Source organism: Perissodus microlepis, chromosome 11, assembly GCF_051167445.1.
Source record: "Perissodus microlepis isolate ML-2025 ecotype Zambia chromosome 11, ASM5116744v1, whole genome shotgun sequence".
Lineage (NCBI taxonomy): Eukaryota > Metazoa > Chordata > Actinopteri > Cichliformes > Cichlidae > Perissodus > Perissodus microlepis.
In genome coordinates this window covers 26989468-27008715 of record NC_140471.1, presented here as the reverse complement: position 1 = coordinate 27008715, position 19248 = coordinate 26989468, and the positions used below count along the sequence as shown (strand labels likewise).

General features: G+C 39.8%; 1 protein-coding gene across 5 annotated transcripts in view; it reads left to right on the top strand.

Moving 5' to 3' along the window:
* The first annotated feature begins 483 nt into the window (after positions 1 to 483).
* map7d1a (MAP7 domain containing 1a) overlaps positions 484 to 19248 on the top strand; it is a 39013-nt gene continuing 20248 nt past the window's right edge. For all 5 annotated transcript variants that reach the window (XM_084943742.1, XM_084943739.1, XM_084943741.1 and 2 more), the window contains exons 1-2: positions 484 to 898; positions 16281 to 16481. In XM_084943742.1, the coding sequence (XP_084799868.1) occupies positions 829 to 898; positions 16281 to 16481 (271 nt within the window). In that variant the 5' untranslated portion in view covers positions 484 to 828. The remainder of the gene's footprint in view (positions 899 to 16280; positions 16482 to 19248) is intronic.

Here is a 19248-nt window from a genome sequence, read left to right as displayed (position 1 = left end):
CTGCAGGTTAAAAATGATATACTAGTATTTACATAGCAGCACGTGAAAGCCTGTTGTACTGATCACGCCTATGTGGGGTTTCAGTATGTAGGTACATTTTTATGTGGGGAAAAATGCTTTAACCAACTCATGAATTAGACAAGCTAGAGACTAAACTATATCATCCAGGCACACAGGTACACTTTACAAGTCAAAGGTTTATTTGAATGTGAACTGTGAACCGGCTGCGAGTCTTGTAGTTTTTGTGGGTGAGAGAACCAATCAGAACGTCGGGGGGAGGTTAGGGAAAAAATATTTTTAACATGAAAACAGATACAGTGATGTCAGTGAAATCTGTGCTAATCTTGCGCTAAGCACATTCGAATGTATCAGTAATTATTCGTGTCTTCTGAATCGTTAAGGATAACTTAACAAATAATACCAGAGTGGCACCCCCTTGTTGATAGTGGTACAGTCCGATCCGGAGGCCAGTGAGGGATCGTTCGCACCAGCAGAGCATCAGCTGTGGCGTGTCGTGGAGTGAGAAACTTCTCTCCCTCCTCCTTGTTGCCACTCTTTCTTCTCATATTCCCTCGGACACCTTGTCATCTAACTTTTCAGAGACGCAGTGACCGGTGAACAGCAGCTGGCTGTACAGGCGAGGGTTTCGTTTGTTTATTTATTTTTTATTTCTGACCTATCTGGACGCTCTCCGGAGGATTTCCTTTTCCAGTTCATGCAACTGGAGTGACTCGACCAACTCCCCCCCTCACCCCACCCCACCTCCGAATCCCTGCCTGAGGAATGAGAGGACTGCTGGAGAGGAAGAGCCGAAACTCGCATGTTTGAATGAACAAAAGAACAGAAAGCGAGGCTATCGCTCCCGGAATGGAGGGAAATATTCTGCCTGCAGCAACATGTAAGTCATAGTATAGACAGGAATTTGGGAATTCAAAAGCATGCACAAGTGCTTTGTCATCCACGTCCTTTGTCAGGCTGCAACGAAATGTTTTAAGACGCAACATAGTTGTCGAGTCAGATTTAGAGGTTAGGAAACATTAATGTTTGCGGGCTCGACAGTGTGATGGAGAATAATGAATGTGGGATCAATTATTAATGTTGATCTATTATGGGAGCAGAGAGGGAGACAGACCGTTCATAAAGCGTAAAGATAACGCAGCCTAGTTTAACACCTCAGTCCCAGAGCAGATTTGAATCTGTGTTGTGAGGTGATTTATCAATTTGCAGATCTTAATGTAGAGAAAAAGTCAAACACCGGTGCGATCAGCTGACCGTTCTTGTCTCTTTAAAAAAAAAAGAATATCTGTTGCCATTTTTTTCGCACAGAGCTCAGGTTATAAGGGTTATAATAACAACACAATTTGCACTAGATGAGGTAATCTCACTAGTCTCACCCCATCCCATCCCCCGCCTCACGTTATGTTTAACTCTCTACTAACACGATGGAGTCACAGGCGGTCTTGTATCATTTGCGGTCTCCTCTTTGCGTCTCTTCTCCTCCAGCAGAGCATGTTTTCCAAATTCAGTGAATAGTTTATGCACAGGTGCAGTCATGCTCGCTCCCTGCTGGTGCCGCGGTGCATCAACAAACTCCTAAAATCTAGAACATTTTAATGAGATCAGCTGCCGGCCAAAGTGCAGGATGAAGAGTCCGCAACACACTCTGGCCAGCTTTGCCGTAGTTACAGATTTATATGTGCAATTACAAACGGTGTGATCCCACGATCATGCAGTTCAAGGACAGTTTTCCCATTCGGTCGTAACAAATGTCTGAGCCTGAGACAAGATGGAATATCCATGCTGGAAGTCTGCCAATGTGAAATCTCTCATGTAAGACAGATAGACCAAGTCTGGTCTAATATTTGGGTTTCCACGTTAAACTACTGTATATTATTGACATGTTGCCCGTTTCTGGAAATAGACGGGAACATACAATGTGTCTGATAACAAAAAACTTCCTTCCTTTTCCTCTGTGGGGGGAGGTCAGTGTGTTTTGACTCTGTCTCAAGCAGGAGGGGACAGATGCTTTACTCTGATTGTAGGTGCCTTCAAAATGTTCTGAATAAAGCTTGCATTGAAGGCTAGCTCACTCTCACAAGAAGAAGACTGATTTCAGGCCACTCTTATGTTTCATGTAATGAAGTCAGCCAGACTATTATGCTCCCACGCTTATTAAAAATGATCAAAAGTTCTTCCCCCAGGTTTCTTTGATGCATTGATGATCAGAGATCCAATGCTCCTTGTGAGCAACACAATCTTGCATTGCTACATTCGACTCAAGCATGATATTACATTAAATCCAGTATGTTGCTTTAATAAACATTTGACCTCTTTATGAGCTCAGTTATGAAAGTGAAGAAAGGGTACACTAGTTGCTAAAAATGTCTTGCTTCATCATGTCCTCCAAAAACATGTATTCTTGGCTCCTCAGCAAATAATTGACACAACAACTGAAGGCAGCGAAAGCATGGATTACAGTAAAATGGGCTGTCAGATGTCTGGGCCCTTTTATTTTCAGGCTTTCATCTTCTTGAGTTCTTCATTCCCTTGCTGTTTCACAGATGGGCTTTGTTGTCCTCTTAACTTGAACAACAAGGTTGTGACCAGTTAAGATAAAAAACAAGCTCTATGTTCTACGTCTACCTGCAATTTCTAGAACATTTACTGGCATCTCAGAGGGTTTGAACTAACACACAGACTGCAGACTATAACTACAGTGACAACTGAAAGCGTAAGCGGAGTCAAGAGAAGACGGCTCATAGTGTTGTCAATTGTGTAATAAGGGAGAATCCACCAGCTTTGCCTGTCAAGCGTGTAGTGAACAAGATCAGTCAGCTACACATTTGCACGGGTGATTATGTAATCAAAGGAATACATGCAATCAACTGTGCCGCACTTTTTTATTTGGGGGGGTTGTTAGGTGTGTTTGCAAATTAACAGAGGGCAGAGTCACATGGGCCCCTCTAAATTAACTGACTAATGTGGGTTCTTTTAACATCAGAGGGGAGTCGTTGTTTGCAATGTCATGATGAATTATGTCTTAAGGTGATGTTTTCATGGGTTTCTGAGGATATGTGGGGTAAATGTGAAAGCACTAATGTTTAACGTGGCCAACTGGGAGTATATTAAGATTCATATCTGTTACCATGTTAAAAAAAAAGATTGTGATAGAACATTTGTGAATATACATCAAAAAGATATGGATTTTACTTTGTATGTCGAGCAGTGGCTTATTGGCAGTATACTTAAAAAAACAACTTGCCATTATCAGTTTTAGCAGGTTGACTCTGTGTGCATGTCATCAGGAATGTGGTCCCAGACTGTGCAGAAACTACCACAAAGCCGGTTTAGAGTACTTTGACTGTGTTTCTATGTCTGTCTGTGCTAATGTTGCAACTTTGCGTCATTCAGCGACAAAACATTACATGTGCATAGTTGGGATAAAAATGCAGGTGAGAAAGGAGTGAAGGATGCTGGAAGTAGAAGGGCCAAGTGGCCCATTGATTTTCCTGTTAGGGCTGGACAATGTTAAAATTTTCCAGTGAAACTATCAGTGTGAACTGGAGCTAATTAACAATCTAAATGATCTAAGTAAAGTAATTAGATGGAGAATGGCTTGTAGTCTCTAAAGATACAAAGATACAGGATGCTATTAAATACTCCGAGTGCGCAACCTGTACCAAGAGCCACCAAGACATATCTTTATATCCTAACCTCTATGGGCTCCAGTGTACCTAGTTAGCTCTGGAATTTGGGGGACACAGGATTGGAAACTTTCACACTGGTGCTTCCTTCACCAGTACTTATTATTAACCTAGCAGTAACCAGTGCTCATGGCACTACATTTGCTAGTCACACGTGATGGAAGTATTCATTAGTGTATGGGCAGAACTCCCAATACTATCTTAGTAAAATAAAAAAGAAGAAGACATCACCTTATGGTGCCATTCAGCATTTGCACTTTTCAAATTAAGTATTTACTTATTGGATTCTCAAGGAGACAGATTACTAAATTGGTGTAAGGAAACAATCAAAAAAATTTTTTAAAATTGCCTGAAACAGAACTAGTACATGTCTTGACCATGAACAAATAAAGTAGGCCAAATAAGTATTGAACAAGTCAACACGTTTCTCTGTAAATATATTTCTGATGGGGCTAGTGACATGAAATAGTCACTTAATATCGGTAACAGTCAAAGTAATTCACACATATAAAACAAATATGTAAGTTCATGAATTTAGCTATTTGTAATAAAGTGGAATGACACAGGGAATAAGTTTTGAACACAGAGGTGCAAAAAGCCATGGGAAGCCAATGAACAAGTTGAAATCTATTTCTGTTACGTGCAAATTAATATCAGGTAGTTCAGTCCTAATTGATGGCCTCAATTCCAAGGTGTCACACAAGAAACATCTCATGATGAGTAAAAGCAAACAGTTCTCTGAAGACTGTTGCAAGCTTATCATTTCAAAATATACCGATAGCATCAGTTACAGACGTATATCTAAACTTCTGATGCATAATATCTGGACAATCCAATGAACTATTGAGAGAATATAGTCTGATCAGATGAGACCAAAACACTCTATAAATAGAGAAATATATTTACTGAGAAAAATGTTGGCATGTTCAGTACTTGAATAGAATATTTCCACTGCTGCAGCAGATTTACTCATTCGATTGCTGACTCTGAATTCCCGTTTTATGCCCATGTCGCGCAGTCATTTCCATTTTTGTTGCATTTCTAACTCCATTAATGACGCATCTTCATCAGTTTTATCAGTGTGTAATGATCTCTGTGATAGGTGTTGGTGGAAGCAATGAATGACGATCTTGTCTCAAGATGTTCTGCAGTTCATGCAGTGTCATTAAAAATTTGAATATTTCTCTATTGCAGGGTAAAAACCTAATTCTGATATTCTCCAGTTTTTTATACTGTTTTTTTTCCCATCTCATTTTTGTATTACTTGGTGCGCGTACAAAAGGACCAATCAGTGAGCTGGCTCCATATTACATAATCCAATTAATTCAGCATATGTGGCTGCAATCACTGATTACATTGTCTATTTAATGGATTTTTCCAGGCATCTTAATCTGGCTTTTTAACAAGAAATGCCAAACTTCATGCATGCTTGAAAGGATTAAACTGGCAAACGGAGTGAACTGTAACACTTTACCACACACTTTGAGAAGATGATGCTTTTCTTTTGGTATCAAGATTAATTGATTATTCTTCTAAGGCTACTGTGGGTGGCCATGTTCAGATATTTTCAAACTCTACACTGAGTGAACTTTATAATGGGACTTGTGCCATGTTTTAAGTTGGGAGAGAAAAGGGGAAAAACAGAAACATCTGAGTCACACAGAACCGACTGAAGTCATGCCAACACTGTGGCACTGAGGCCTGCTTTTAAAGCTACAGTGCAGTCTTTTGACAGTGATGCATTTGTAGTTGAGTACAGAAGAGCCAAAAATCTCACTGGACTGGCAATGAGACAGTGACAAGGGCCTCAGCTCTAAGGGTGTTTGACACTGTAGAAACCAAGATGATTTGAGTATTATCAGTGTCATAGCTTTTACATAAAGCAGCAAGAGCAATAAATATTTCATATGCTATTTCTCTGTGTGAATATCCTCAAGTTCATTTTAGAAGTTAAAGAAAATTTTATGCTAACCTTTAATTTCAAGTCAAATATTTTGTCCAGAGACAAATTCTCCAAATACTCAAGATGTGCACATAATAATCTGTAATAATTTACCCTTCTAACAATCAAAGTAAGATCATTATTTTAGGAATAAAAGCCCTTATTGGTTTATCTAATGTTTAAAAGTTTTTGTATATACATGTTTATCTATATTAAAAAAAACTTATAAGGGAGATAAGTCTCTGGAAAACCCTCCCCATTAACAAGCATTGCATGGATTTATGCTTGTGCGTTAAATCTATGCCATAGGTACACAATGACCACAAACCCTTCTCAAACCCTGTGCTGTAATCTGTAATGTAACTACATGTCGACACAGCTTGCAATGACTTTAACTAGGCCATTTGGTCCTAGTGTTTCTTCCTGTGCACTTCCAGCTACTATTACTTCTGTTGCTATTTTTCAAATTGACTCGAAGAGAGAAATTGCAGACCAGCAGGGGTTTACCATGCACAGGTATAGGGTCAACAGCATCAGCCACTTATATTGGTTGTGTGGGTTCTTCGTAGATTCTGCACAGATGTAAGAATTAAGCTTTTGTTGTATTCTTCCAGGATATAGCAATGATCAGTAAGTGCATACAGACACCATTACTTACCAGCTGCAACAATTTGGCTTGTTGTTATTACCTTGTGAAACTGTGTGTTTGTCTGTGTGTTTCTGGAGACACGTGGGCCAGCATTTATATGTCTGTCTGTGGGTAGACTTTGTCAATGTGATGACACTAAAACCCTGAAAGATGAAGTCAGGTGAGTTTACACGTGTACAGCCGTGATCAAAATGAGTTGGAAGAGTTAGAAGTTGGGTGTGGTGTTTGTTTTTTTGTTTATTTTTATTTGTAACTTCCCATATATCATAATCATCATCTTCATGCTAAATGGCCTGTATTTGTATAGCGCTTTACTAGTCCCTAAGGACCCCAAAGCGCTTTACACATCCAGTCATCCACCCATTCACACACACATTCACACACTGGTGATGGCAAGCTACATTGTAGCCACAGCCTGACAGAGGCGAGGCTGCTGAACACTGGCGCCACCGGGCCCTCTGACCACCACCAGTAGGCAATGGGTGAAGTGTCTTGCCCAAGGACACAACGACCGAGACTGTCCAAGCCGATTACAAGGCGAACTCCCAACTCTTGAGCCACGATTGTGCTGTGTAAATATATACAGTGATGACCAGCCATCAAAGTGTAGCTAGGATTATTTTGTCGTTGTGAGTCCCTGTGTGTGTTTGCATGTGTCATCACATCAAAATGTGGTTCTGCAGATACCAACTGTTGCAGCAACAACTACAAAGGTGGCTTTGAATACTTTGGGAAATGTTTCTGAGTCAACGGTGTCGCAACCCTGCATGATATACGGAGCTTCAGAACTATAGACGGAGCTTCAGAAATTCACAGTTGAATTATAAAAACAGACAAATAGTATCTTTAACATGAAAATATGGATTAAGGTAGGATTAGAGTTAAACCAACCTATCTTTGAACCATCTATAACAAATTAAGTTGCATGGCATGTCAAACACCAGGGTTTGTGTCCAAATAGTAGTTCCTACATTTTGGTTAATGTCACTTAAATATCTCTGCTGATTCCTGATTCCCTACTAATTCACTCAATTTCCACAGTCCAATTACATGTGCTATTAGTCACACATAAAAATGACCTGAGGCTATAGTTTTAATACCCTTCCCTCTAAAATGAAATGGTTGTGACACCAACACTATTTGCTTCTGGAAAATAAATTTGAAGACTAGCTTTACTAAAATCTGTATTTATCTCATCGGGTCCTTTGGTCTTTTCCATATAACACTACACTTTGATATGTAATACAGCTGATTATCCAGACAGATACAACTTGTCCAGGACCATCTGTGATGACTTTGAGCTGCTGGAGTTAAAGCTAGTCTCAGAGCTCATTATTATTTGGGGATTACGAGGTATGGTAAGCCAAAAATTAAGACAACTGTACTTAACCTTTCTCCCAGCCAGGTCCAACGGATTTTGTTAAGCATATTGGTGAGATTTTTAGATCTGTTGGTAGGATGCCCCATTTCCAGTTTGATTAGAGAGATTCACCTGCATCACTGTTAATAATCAATATAGAAATTATTTTTAAATAAAATGTGCAAAAGCTGTTTAAATTACTGGACCTAAGAATGACGAGGCACATTCAACAAACTGAATGCACCTTCATGCAATGCATTAAGAAACAAAATGCAACACAAAAAAGTGCTACTTGGAATGCATCTGCATTCCCAAACCTCCTCCTGTCTTTTAGCCTTGACTGTAAGATTCTTGAAGGAAGCGGATGCGGCAGTGCTGGAGCCTAAATTTATTATCAGTGAGCTGTACCACCCTTCTCTCTGGTACACTAGAGGAAGGACGAGTAGAGGGAAGTCTTGATTTGGATTGTATTGCTTGCTCATACCACTCTACTGCTCTGAAAATATCCCAGACAAGACTGCTCCATGCTCTTTATTCGTCCAGTCACCAGACCTATCTGCTAATATTAGATCAGTCTCTCTTCAGCTAAAGGGCGTACCTCTTATAGTGTAAACACATCTTGGTCTCCCTACAGTTTCCTGATTTTCACCGTATTTCATGTAATCAGAACTTTTTTTTTGTATTTGTATTAAAAGAAAAGTGCTTACTTTCTAAATAAATGCAACATTTTAAAATGCTGCCTCTGGGGATGAAAGTATTGTAATGATGTTTGGCTCTTCTTAAGAAGTTACCTGTGATTATGAAACCCAAGAGTGGACCCTGTAGCCAGCAAAGAAGTTGCGGGTCTTATGTGGGGAGACAAAAATCCAGTTAATGACAACTTTTAGATGTAATTGTATGTTGGATGGTCATAAGATTACTGCTTGGGATGATTTTTACTTTAGGTAATGTTTACAAAAATAGGCATATTGCAACAAAATGACAAACTGCTCTGTGAGCTACATTTTAAAGGACACATAGTCAAGGCTATTATGAAATGTCCACAGCACTGCTGTCACCAATTATATTGTCTGTACCTATTTATTGTTCCTAGGGATGTTTCAAAAGCACCAGTACTACTTCAAACAGCCAGCAGTTTGGTCTTTATTATATTTCCAAATTAGTGTTAATTCTGGAGTCTTGTACAAAGAAACTGAAATTAGGTTGTGACAGAAATAGAAAATTAGAGAAATGCATATTACAGAAGCTTCCATGGAGGCATTGAGGAGTCAAATAAACTTTATGACGTCCTACCTGGCTAACCACGGGCTATTGAAATCTACTGTATGTTTTTATCTAGTAAAAATGCCAACGACATGTAGTCAGTCATAAGAATCCATTATAAATTTTGACTCTGTTGCCCTTGAAGGCACAGTGAAGCATTGTTCTTCTTGTTAATAGGCTTTGGCATAATAATATTAGAGTAATTGGGGTCAAGGAAAATTAAATTCCCCAAAGATCAAGCTAAAACTGTGACAAATTGTTCCTAACCTCTTCTGACTAAACCTGGTCCTGGAGTGTGATAGGGAACAAGGAAAAACGCAGTCTTTGAAACCATTTCCTAACTCCCAAAAGGGATGTAAAGCTGGTAAAGAATGCCAGTCAGGCACTCCTGACTGGCATTCTTTACTGCTTCCAGTTATTAAAGCATTTTGCACAACCTCCGTGCCCTCTGCTGTCCTTCAGAGCAGTTTAAGTGTAGAGATGCTTGACACTTTGTCCCACCTCTGGTCGGACCATTTTTGTTAGTCCTGTGTGTATGTTGGAGCATGTTGGTGGCAGCAGCAGATGCGGGATCCCTAGGGATCCGCTGCTGCTTCAGATAAGCGGAGCCTTTCATCAGCGCGGTAGTTTTGGCACATACACTGGTGCAGGGGAGAGCAGCAACTAAATGCCGGGCATTGTTGTTGGTCCAGTCCAGGTGATGGGATGAACGCCGTTGCAGTCATTGACGGAGACATTAGTATTCACTGGCCAGTTACTATGCAGGGAAGGAATGCTGTGATCTGAACGGTCTTGAGCCTTGTTGCTTGGTATGCATGGCCACTTTTTGTTTTATAAGGCAGACATTAGCTAAATCCTGATGAGTCAGTGTGCAGCTTATGTCACTATATTATGTTTTCTATCATGTGATTGAAAGTCTTTGTATTTTACACTGTAGGGCAAACAAAAATATGTTTGAAGATTTTGGCTCAAATGCGACAGACTTTTAAAACACTGTATACACCAACCAATTAATAATTTGAGAACAACAGTTGATTCTTACACCCCCCTCATTCATTTCCTTTCTTCTGTTGTTATGGAAACACATTATCACACATTTATAAATAGAGATTGACATATCGTCTGTCCATTACATCAAATTCACATGTTTTATCAGCAAGTAAAAATGTACCAAACTATCTTCTGCCAGCACTTTGTTGCTGAGTCACGCATTATTCATAATTCATGTTGGAAATTAAAGAGTCCATATAGAAACTTATACTTAGCAAAGGACCTACATCTAGAAGAACAGGGACCTGTTTTTAGTGCATGTAAAATACCTACATATGCACATGCTTGACTGGTTGCAGAGGCTTTGAATGGCGAGTTGAGGGAAGGCTGACTACTGTCTTTCTTTATATTTCTTTATATTTTTACTTTTCTAGATTTCTGCCTATAGCTGTTTAAGGAATTTCCCCTAATTAACGAGCCTTTCCTCAGTTATAAATAAGTAAAGTCTAAGGAGCAGTCGCATCTACTTAAACCTTTGTTCTCACACACACAGGGCCTGGTCTGGCTTTGAGCCTGTGCTTGTTGTTTACACTAGGCTTCCTGTGTGTCTGGGCCCCTTGCCCTCTTACATCATCCTATTCGGTGCAGGAGGGACACAACGGGGTGAAGGGGTGATGGGTTAGGCAGTAAGCAATGAGGTAGTTCATTACTCCCCAGGCCCATCCTAAATGAGATGCAGATCCATTCTCCTTGTTTCCATACCCTCCCTCCCCCCTTTGTTACCGCCCTTTTCCCTTTCCAGTCTTTTGATTTTATACTCCAAGGCTCAATACAGTTGCCTCACCTCTTGGTAGGCCCATTTACATTTTCCTGGGAATGTGCTGCATTTCCACTCTCTTTATCTATGGTTGTTTTATTTATTTGTATTTTAGTCAATTTTATGGGTGGTGTTAACACTGGCCATTTTTTCTTCTTATCTGTTTGGCACAATAGGGATGTACATAGGATTAAAGCTCTTGGCTTCATAAATTTTCCATTATATTCTTACTCTGATTTGTGTCTTGCCAAAAACTTTGGCAGAGCTCTGGGATGACAAGAAAATGTTTAAAGCTTTCCACTACTTTGATGCATTTCTCACAAAGGAGTGCCTGCCAGAGTTTCATATTTATGTTTTACAGCTCTTCCTGGCCGAAAGTATTCCTCCCTGAGCAGTCGCTGCCATAAGAATGTGCTGTTGTTTGTGCAGTTTGCTGACTCTGTCATATAGTGAGTCATGTGTTTTGCTTTGCTACATAGAATTTTTTGTTATCCTGGATCATAGTTCCCCTGTGAGGTTAGAACAGGTAGAAATAAACAGCTGTGTGGTATATTATTTGAGAGTACAAACACGTCTGCCTGTCAGAATCTGTGGTTTTTATATTTGTGCTAAGAAAAAATAATTTTCATTGAAATGCAAAGGGCTGTTCCAAGGACAATCCTTTCTCACCTCTGCTTCATTTCTCAATAGTTATTTTTTATTGTTTGAACAAAGAAATTATTTCTAGTCTGTTGTTACTGAAATAATTAACCTGGAAGGATTTTTCTGCATTGCAGTTTATGATGTGACTGTTTAGGAGGTGGAAAAAGGGCTCTGTGGCGTGGGTATTTATACACCTGCTCTAACAAAGTAATATGCTGTGAAATTGGATTTATGCTTAATCACATTTGGTGTGGCAGTAGAACCAGTTGCCCCAGTTTTAACTTGGCCCTTTACTCACAATATCTTCAGTCGGACTGTAAAGCGCTAAATTCCTTTGTAATTGTGCTTTGGGGGTGAATGTACAATGGACGTCATTAGATGCTGTGCTCTGTGCTTTCCCAACTCAACATTTGAAGTTTCATGCTGTGGTTCCAACTGAAAAATGGGAGTGAGTTTCTGCTAATTACCTGCTGATTCTCAACCTGTCATTTTGCTCCCACACTGTGCTTATGCATCCGTGCATACACTCACTTCTGCAGGGATTTCTTTACCATTTTTTGCCAATTTTTATAGATACTTTGTGCCATTCTGTCCACTTTTAAATGTAAATGTGCTTCAGCTTGGTGCAGTAGGCTTTGTTCAACACCTGCAGCTAGAGAGACCACACAGGAGACCTGATGGGGGTAAGAGAGATGTGGTTGAGCTGTATGTTCAACCGAATCATACACGGCATGCTACAGATTCCCGAACGGCCTCTGACCCACTTTACTTTAGTCTCTTGGTTTTCTCATGCCCATGTAATATGCAGGGGAACAAAACAAAGCATCCACACCAGGACAGCATGTCTTTTTGTTGCTCTTAAACATGATTTTCTTTGTAGCCCCAGATTTGTCAGATAAAATCAATGAGAGATTTTGGAGTATCAGACAAATAAAGATAAATATTATGTGGGGTTGAATGCTCATACTACAAAGCTGAATCATTGACAGATGCTAGAGGTACACACCGCAGTCAGCATCCTGTGTGAGATTTTATCAGGCTTGTGAAATAATGACCCAAGCATTGTGTATTTTTTTTTCTCTGCGCTTCCAATAATAAGATGGACCAAAGTGTTTTTCCATGTTTGTGCTTGGTGGAGACTCCAGCCTCAGAGGAAGCTGATGTGCATTGATTTATGAATAATGTAAGTGACAAGCAGGTGGTCTAATGGCTTTCGGTTGTTGGAAACTGCCGCGTAAATACAGAGAGGGTGTAGTTATAGGTTAATTAAGAACAACCTTAGGTGGTAGAGTCTCACTGTTATTGTCCCCCAAAAAGTTGGGAAGATGTTTAAAATGGAAGTAAATATGAAATGCAATGATTTGGCCATTAAACACAACTTTGTATTTTATTTATTTTTCTTTTTAAGACATCCTTATCTCAACATTTGGCGTTGAAAAGTTAAAAAAAAAGGCACATTTACCTATGTCGCCTCTTTGAAATAACAGTTTTGAAGACACCATGACGTGAGTCATAATGTAATAGAATTAAGTGGATAATTGTCTTTTGGCAATGATTTCACATGTAAATGTTCCAAATGAGAACATTTCATTGTGCAAGAGCTAGATAATTTCATTAGCTTTGCTCAAGCCAGTTTCAGAACATTTACAACACCGAATTTGTAAACTGCAGAATTAGATTAGTGCCATGCGTTTCGTCATTGCATTTAGCTCATCTGTGCAAATATTACTCAAGCATCCTGTTCAAAGCACCACATTAGTGTGTCCCCGTCGTGTTTGCTTTTAGGGGTCACTGCATGGACAGCTTTCCAAATGCACCAGCACCCATTACTGTCAGCTAAAGACATGCAATAGTCCGTAAATTAGAGCAATTACGTAACTACTAACTTAGCAGACGTCTTTGACATTTTTATGTTGAAGGTGATTAGTGGAGGATACGTGTGAACAAACTTGTGCTGACATTCTGTGCATCGCTTCACAATTCATTGTGTGCATCCTTGGTTCCTGGCTTTGTGTCCCCTGTGTTTATATGCAGTTTTGACAGAGTGAATTAGTGCAGAACCATCGACATATACAGTACGGTGCAAAACTCTGTTAACCCTCATTTCTATATATTTTATTTCCAAGAAGCCAAGGTTTCTTGTTATCTGTTCAGTGCCCTTGAGCAATACTTACTCAAGCTTTCTGAAAAACCTTTAAAGTTTTCTTTGGACATAGGCTGCAGTTTTTTTTTTGTTTTTTTTTACTAATTTTCAGGCCAGTCCTTGCAAAAAAAAAACCCCAAAAAACCCCATGGTTCGATCCCAGACGAAGAGATGAATCTCTTGGGGGTTGCATAAGGGAGGACATGCAGCATAAAAATCTACCAAATCAAATATGCAGCTTTACTTTGTGAGTTAGCTTTACTGACTCAATCATTCAAGCATAAAAAGGCACCCAACTCAAGGGATGAAGCAGTGTTGGGTGTACACCAATTACAACTACCACCCTTTGACAAAAACACATAATTTGTTTCCATTTCTTTATTTGAATGTACAAAAAATGGTGTGATGGGGATAAAATAGCATTTTTGCACTATTAAGATGATTCCCAAGAGCTATTAGCCACAAATTTCACATATCTTGACAGAGAGTGCAGTATCCTTAAATTTGAGAAAACTGAACAAATGGGGTTCAAAAAAGAAATGGCAGGTCTACAAAAACTATGTACAGAAGGAGCGCTGTATCACTCAACCCTTGTTTCAGTCTCTTGATACACAGCAGCAGTCCTCTCCCTCAACTCCCATCCAGTTTTTCTACCTCAGGTTTCATTCCTATTCGTTGTCACTACCACCTACACAACAGAGTATTCTATGTTCTCACTCTCTTCATCATTGCCAATATACAGTACAGTAACCCTGTCACCAGCTACACACAGTCCTACGAGTTAGTTCTTTGTGGTTCCAGTTCCCAGGTGTATGGAAAAGTGCTCACAGAGTATAATGTTAGAACTGTACCAGCTCCTACCACGTTTGGTAGTCTAGCTGTCATATCTGCCCTCTGGGATGTGTGAGAAAAAAGGGCCAGATGATAAATTCCAAGATAAGGTTTGTGTGAGTCATCACCTGAGACTTCACAGTGGTGCAACACCTGAGGTTCTGTGTAGCAAAAAAATGTAGCAGGGTTTGATTACTAAATCACAAGAATAGTTTTCTGTGCAAAGACATAATCTGGATGATTTAACCTGACCAAATCCAGTAAAAATATCCCTTCTTGTTGTATTACATTGCGTAATTTCCTTTTTTACGCAGGCTTGCACCAAACAGATTTTAGTGGTCATCGTCTACGTTCCGCCTATCTCACCACCATCCCCCTCTTCCTTTCCGCTCTCGCTGTCATTGCAGTGTTTTGGCTGCTGTCCCGTTGCTATGCAGAGACCACAACAATGGCCCCTCTCTGTCACAGCACATCACTGCCCGAGGAATGCTTATTTAATAGTGGCATGCTTTGACAATGAAATTGCATTGTCTTGTCTCCCAGCTGAACTCTTTCATAGACTCTTACTGCCTGTCAGCCTTTGTGCAGTTCAGGTTCATCAGCAACAGGCTTCATTTCCCAGATTGCTTACATAGCCTATGTGCCAAGCAGAGTTCAGACAACCTCTGCCCTATGTCTTTATTACTTTTTGAATTCTACCAAGTGTCTGCAGTTGCAGTAGTTGAAGGTTGACCAACTCTCTTGGATGACACTCATCCATACAGACTGTTTTCAGGTTTTTATGGACAAGGCAGCAGACGTACAGACGTGTGTGTGTGTGTGTGTGCACATTGAGTTCCACAGTCCGTTTAAGGCTTAAGAGGCACACTGTACAGTTTACACAAAAATTGATCAATTCCCTTTGAAGCTGCACAGAATTGGCCTCGCTGCTGATTGTTCCTTTTCTGTGCAAACTGTTGAACAGCACAGCATTTCTATAGTAAATCTTCAGCGCACTCACTGTCTTCGTGTGACAGCCCCCAACTGTCTGTGCTGTTTTTGGATAAGCCTGAATAATTTACAGCATGTTGCCCCAGTGTGTACCTTCAGACACTACAGAAAACACTGTTCCCCAACATGGTTCCACGGGGAGTGCAGGGATACAGTGCTGAGTGGACAAAGCCAAGTGTCCCTGCCATGAGGGTCTTTGTTTGACTGTCAAAGCCTGGGCAAACTAATGTTTGAGTTAGAGATTCAAGTTCAGCAGCCTGCCAAATGTGAGTCATAGTGCTATTAGTGAAGCTGCCGCCCTAAAAGGCCACCCCAGCCCCCCCCCCCCCCCAAAAAAAAAAAAAAATCTACAGATGACTGCTGAACCTAAACTGTGTGCTCCTGAGTCGTTTTCATTAAAAAAAGGAAGTTTAACCATTTTTGGATAGATGATTACTCTGATTTTGTTTTCCAATGACTCAATAGAATCATCAGGATGCCAAAAAGCAATTACAGTGTTTTGCTCTGCCAGAGACTCAGGCTATTTGTACAGGCCAGTCTGTCAATAAATCGGTAGCACAGTAGAAATGCTATTATGTGTAGAGACACAAAAGGAGGCTTTGGACTTATCATCTCGTGCTTCTTGACAAATGGTGCAGTCTCTGCAATTGATAATATTTTTCAGTCTTTGGAAGAGTTTTGTACAGAAACAGAGACATCTCACTCATTACTTTTGCAGTGTTCAGTTGGATTATTTTCTTTCGGTGGTGAGAATGTTGTTCTTAAAGATCCTCTCCCATCAGTCGGCTCCACCTCACACTTCAAGAAATTTACGTCATGCACACTGAACTACTTCATAGGCTCAGTAGTACATGGAATGAAGATAAACAGGTTGAGTTACGTATTCCTGTTACCTTTTGGCTCTTCATTTACTAACTTAAATTTATTTTGTATTTTTCTGTTCCACCAGCTCCCTGCCCAGTTCTAAACACAAACCCTGTGAGACCTGATCCAGAGGGGGAAAGCAGTCCTTTGAAGACGGACAACACCGAGAGGATGGATTCTCCAGCTAAGAAAGATACAGACCGAAGACGGACGACCCCTTCAAAATCTGACATTATCTCTCGATCACCTGTGTCACCAGCATCACCAGCCCTCAAGTCAAAACGAGGTGAGCAAAAATGAAAGATTTTATCTTTTGAAGTGTTCCTTAGAGGTAATGGTAATGGTATAATTACACTTTTGCATTAAGCTGGAGTGAACTCAGCTCTCTTGGGCCAGTATCGGAGTCACAGTGACCACAGGCTTTCAGACACAAAGAAAAATCCAATAGAGCTGCTGCAGTTTATCTTTATGTGTTGGAACAGTCGCTGCACAGGATGTTATGTTATGTGAGAACAGCTTAGCCTGAACTATATTAGCATGGAAAATATCTCTGCAGAATATGAACAAATTAGCTTTTGGTAAGTGGATAGCTATTGGTGATCACTGCTATGCACTAATCTCCAATGAACGGTCTGCAGATGGAACCTATATTGAAATTTCCATTTCAAAGAATTTTTCCAAGAAGGCATTGAGGTTTACGTGCCGTTTGCACTGTAGTTGTTCCACACTGTTCCACTAGGACTCTGTACAAGAAGTGCCTTTCTCTTAAAAAAAAAACAAAACAACCTTATTTCTTTTTATTTTTCAGCTAATAACATTTTACTGTGGTCATGATCTTTATTCTCTTAGAGTAAAGTGACAGGACTACACCCCCACAAGTTCCAGGTGTCTCCCAATCTTAGAAAATACTGCACAGCTGGATACCTCCTTATGGTTATATTGAGACTTCTTGGTTTATTTGCCAAAGTTTGCCCTGTCCTGGGTCTCCAAACTTTATGTAAGGTGTGCACCTTACACACAGATATCATGCAAATGACTCTTTAAGGAAACTGCCTTTGCTGTTTAAACAGTTTTGCTAGATAGTTCAGTCTGACTTCTGTCCAAAAGATTCTGGTTGCGTCGCTTCTTGCAATGTTTGTTTCAGTGTTGTGATTATGCCAGATGTTAATGGTGGCAAAGGCCAAATTGTTAACTTAGTGAAAGTCTCTTAAGCATGCTCATTTTCCTGACTACTACCCCAGTAATCCATATATCCTGCGCTGCTCCATTTGTAAAGATTGGAGCCAAAGAAATAACAGAACTGACATTTTAAGAGCAAGCGTGAACAGTCTGAAACTCAGATGCCGCACCTCGTAGTATTTTCTAGGCCAGTCTGTTTTCCTCTTGGACACCTTGTACATTTGACTTTATGATTAACATGGTGGTGAGTTGCGAACATCAGCAAGTAACACTTACCAAGGCCACGCACATGGCATTTCCAACATACTATAAATATCAATGTAGGTCAGGAGTTGTTCTTAGGGGAGGCTGCATGGCAGATTGTTTTCGTCTTCATGATTTACACCTCCCCCTATTCGATGTTGCTGAGGAGTGATTTCCTTTGTGATTGATGCTGAACATCTGGACCGTAAAGATCGAGGAGGATGATGTAGACTAAAGGCTCAAGAATGATCAAGAATGCCTTCTGTGTCACTGTTCTCAGTGGGTGGTACTAGGGTATGTTGGCTGTGGTAGAAATGGTATTTCACAGTAATTCATTTGGAAAGTCTGCAGAAATGAGTTGCATACATACTGTTGAGAAAAAAACATGCAATTACAGGAAAAAATAATTAACCTTTCCCCAATTTAAATCTGTTTTAACATCAACTATAAGTGTTAATTTAATATGGGTTACCATCCACATCTCAACACACTGTTCCACTGTTTTTGTTAGTTGTAAATGATCTTTATTGATATATTCTTTGGTTCACATACCAAGACAAAGTGTGCCTTTGGCTTGTTTGAGCATTTTTCACTAGACATGCCCAAAATTTAAATTACTGTGTCAGAAAGCTATGTTTATATAATTTAGTTATAACATATTCAAGTCACCCACACTACGAGATTTCTGGTATTTGCCACATGCTGCTGCTTCTATTTTGATGGGATTGGCTTGCTGGCAGAATTTTCTTAATTTTTTCCTGTTGTATCTTAATCTAGATAATAGAATACACATTATCTGTAGCCCTAGGTTGTGCATTAGTGTTGACATTGTGATGTTAGTCAGTCAGTCAGTAAGTTTCCTGTCAATGCATTATGCCATGGATTTTCTTGTGGAGCCATTTAGAGATTAAAAAGCCATCGCTGCAATGACTTTATAGCAGTGAAGAAGGCATTTACTGCATTTCTATTTATATGAGGTCAGATGCATCATTGATGCCTCAAGTCAGTTTGCAGCTGAGGATGGTTTGAAATGGAGTGGTTTTCTGTGGGGCTTTTAGAAGATTGTAGAAGTTATGATTAAATGATGTATTATCTATATCTTCAAAAGGTGCCCTTGACTAGTCGGCTTTAACTGATATCTTAGTAGATGTGTTTCAAATAGATATCATTTTAAGTACTGGGAGATGCAATGCTAGAAATATGCAGATACTGAATCATTCTCAGGCTTTCATGGTTTGTTACTTGTTTCACATGTGCAAATCTTCTTTATAGCTGCTTTTTGCACCTGCAAAGAAACACGTACATGCCCAAGATTTAAAATACTGCTTCAGAAAGAAACTGAACACTGAGTTGCTCCTGATGCGTTCATCAGAGTGTGAATGTGTGTGTAAATGGTAGATAGAAAGAACAGTGTGTGTGAGTGTGTGTGTATGTGAGAGAGAGACAGAGGGGGAGAGAGAGAATGGGTGAATAAGACATGCTGGATAAAGCATTTTGAGTCTCCAAGTAGAGTAGAAAAATACTATATAATAACCAGAATTTCCAATTTACAATATGTAAAGTGTCTGGAGATGATTTAATCAGTTAGGGATGATGCAAAGTGATACCTATCATTAATCCTCTTTCTTCTG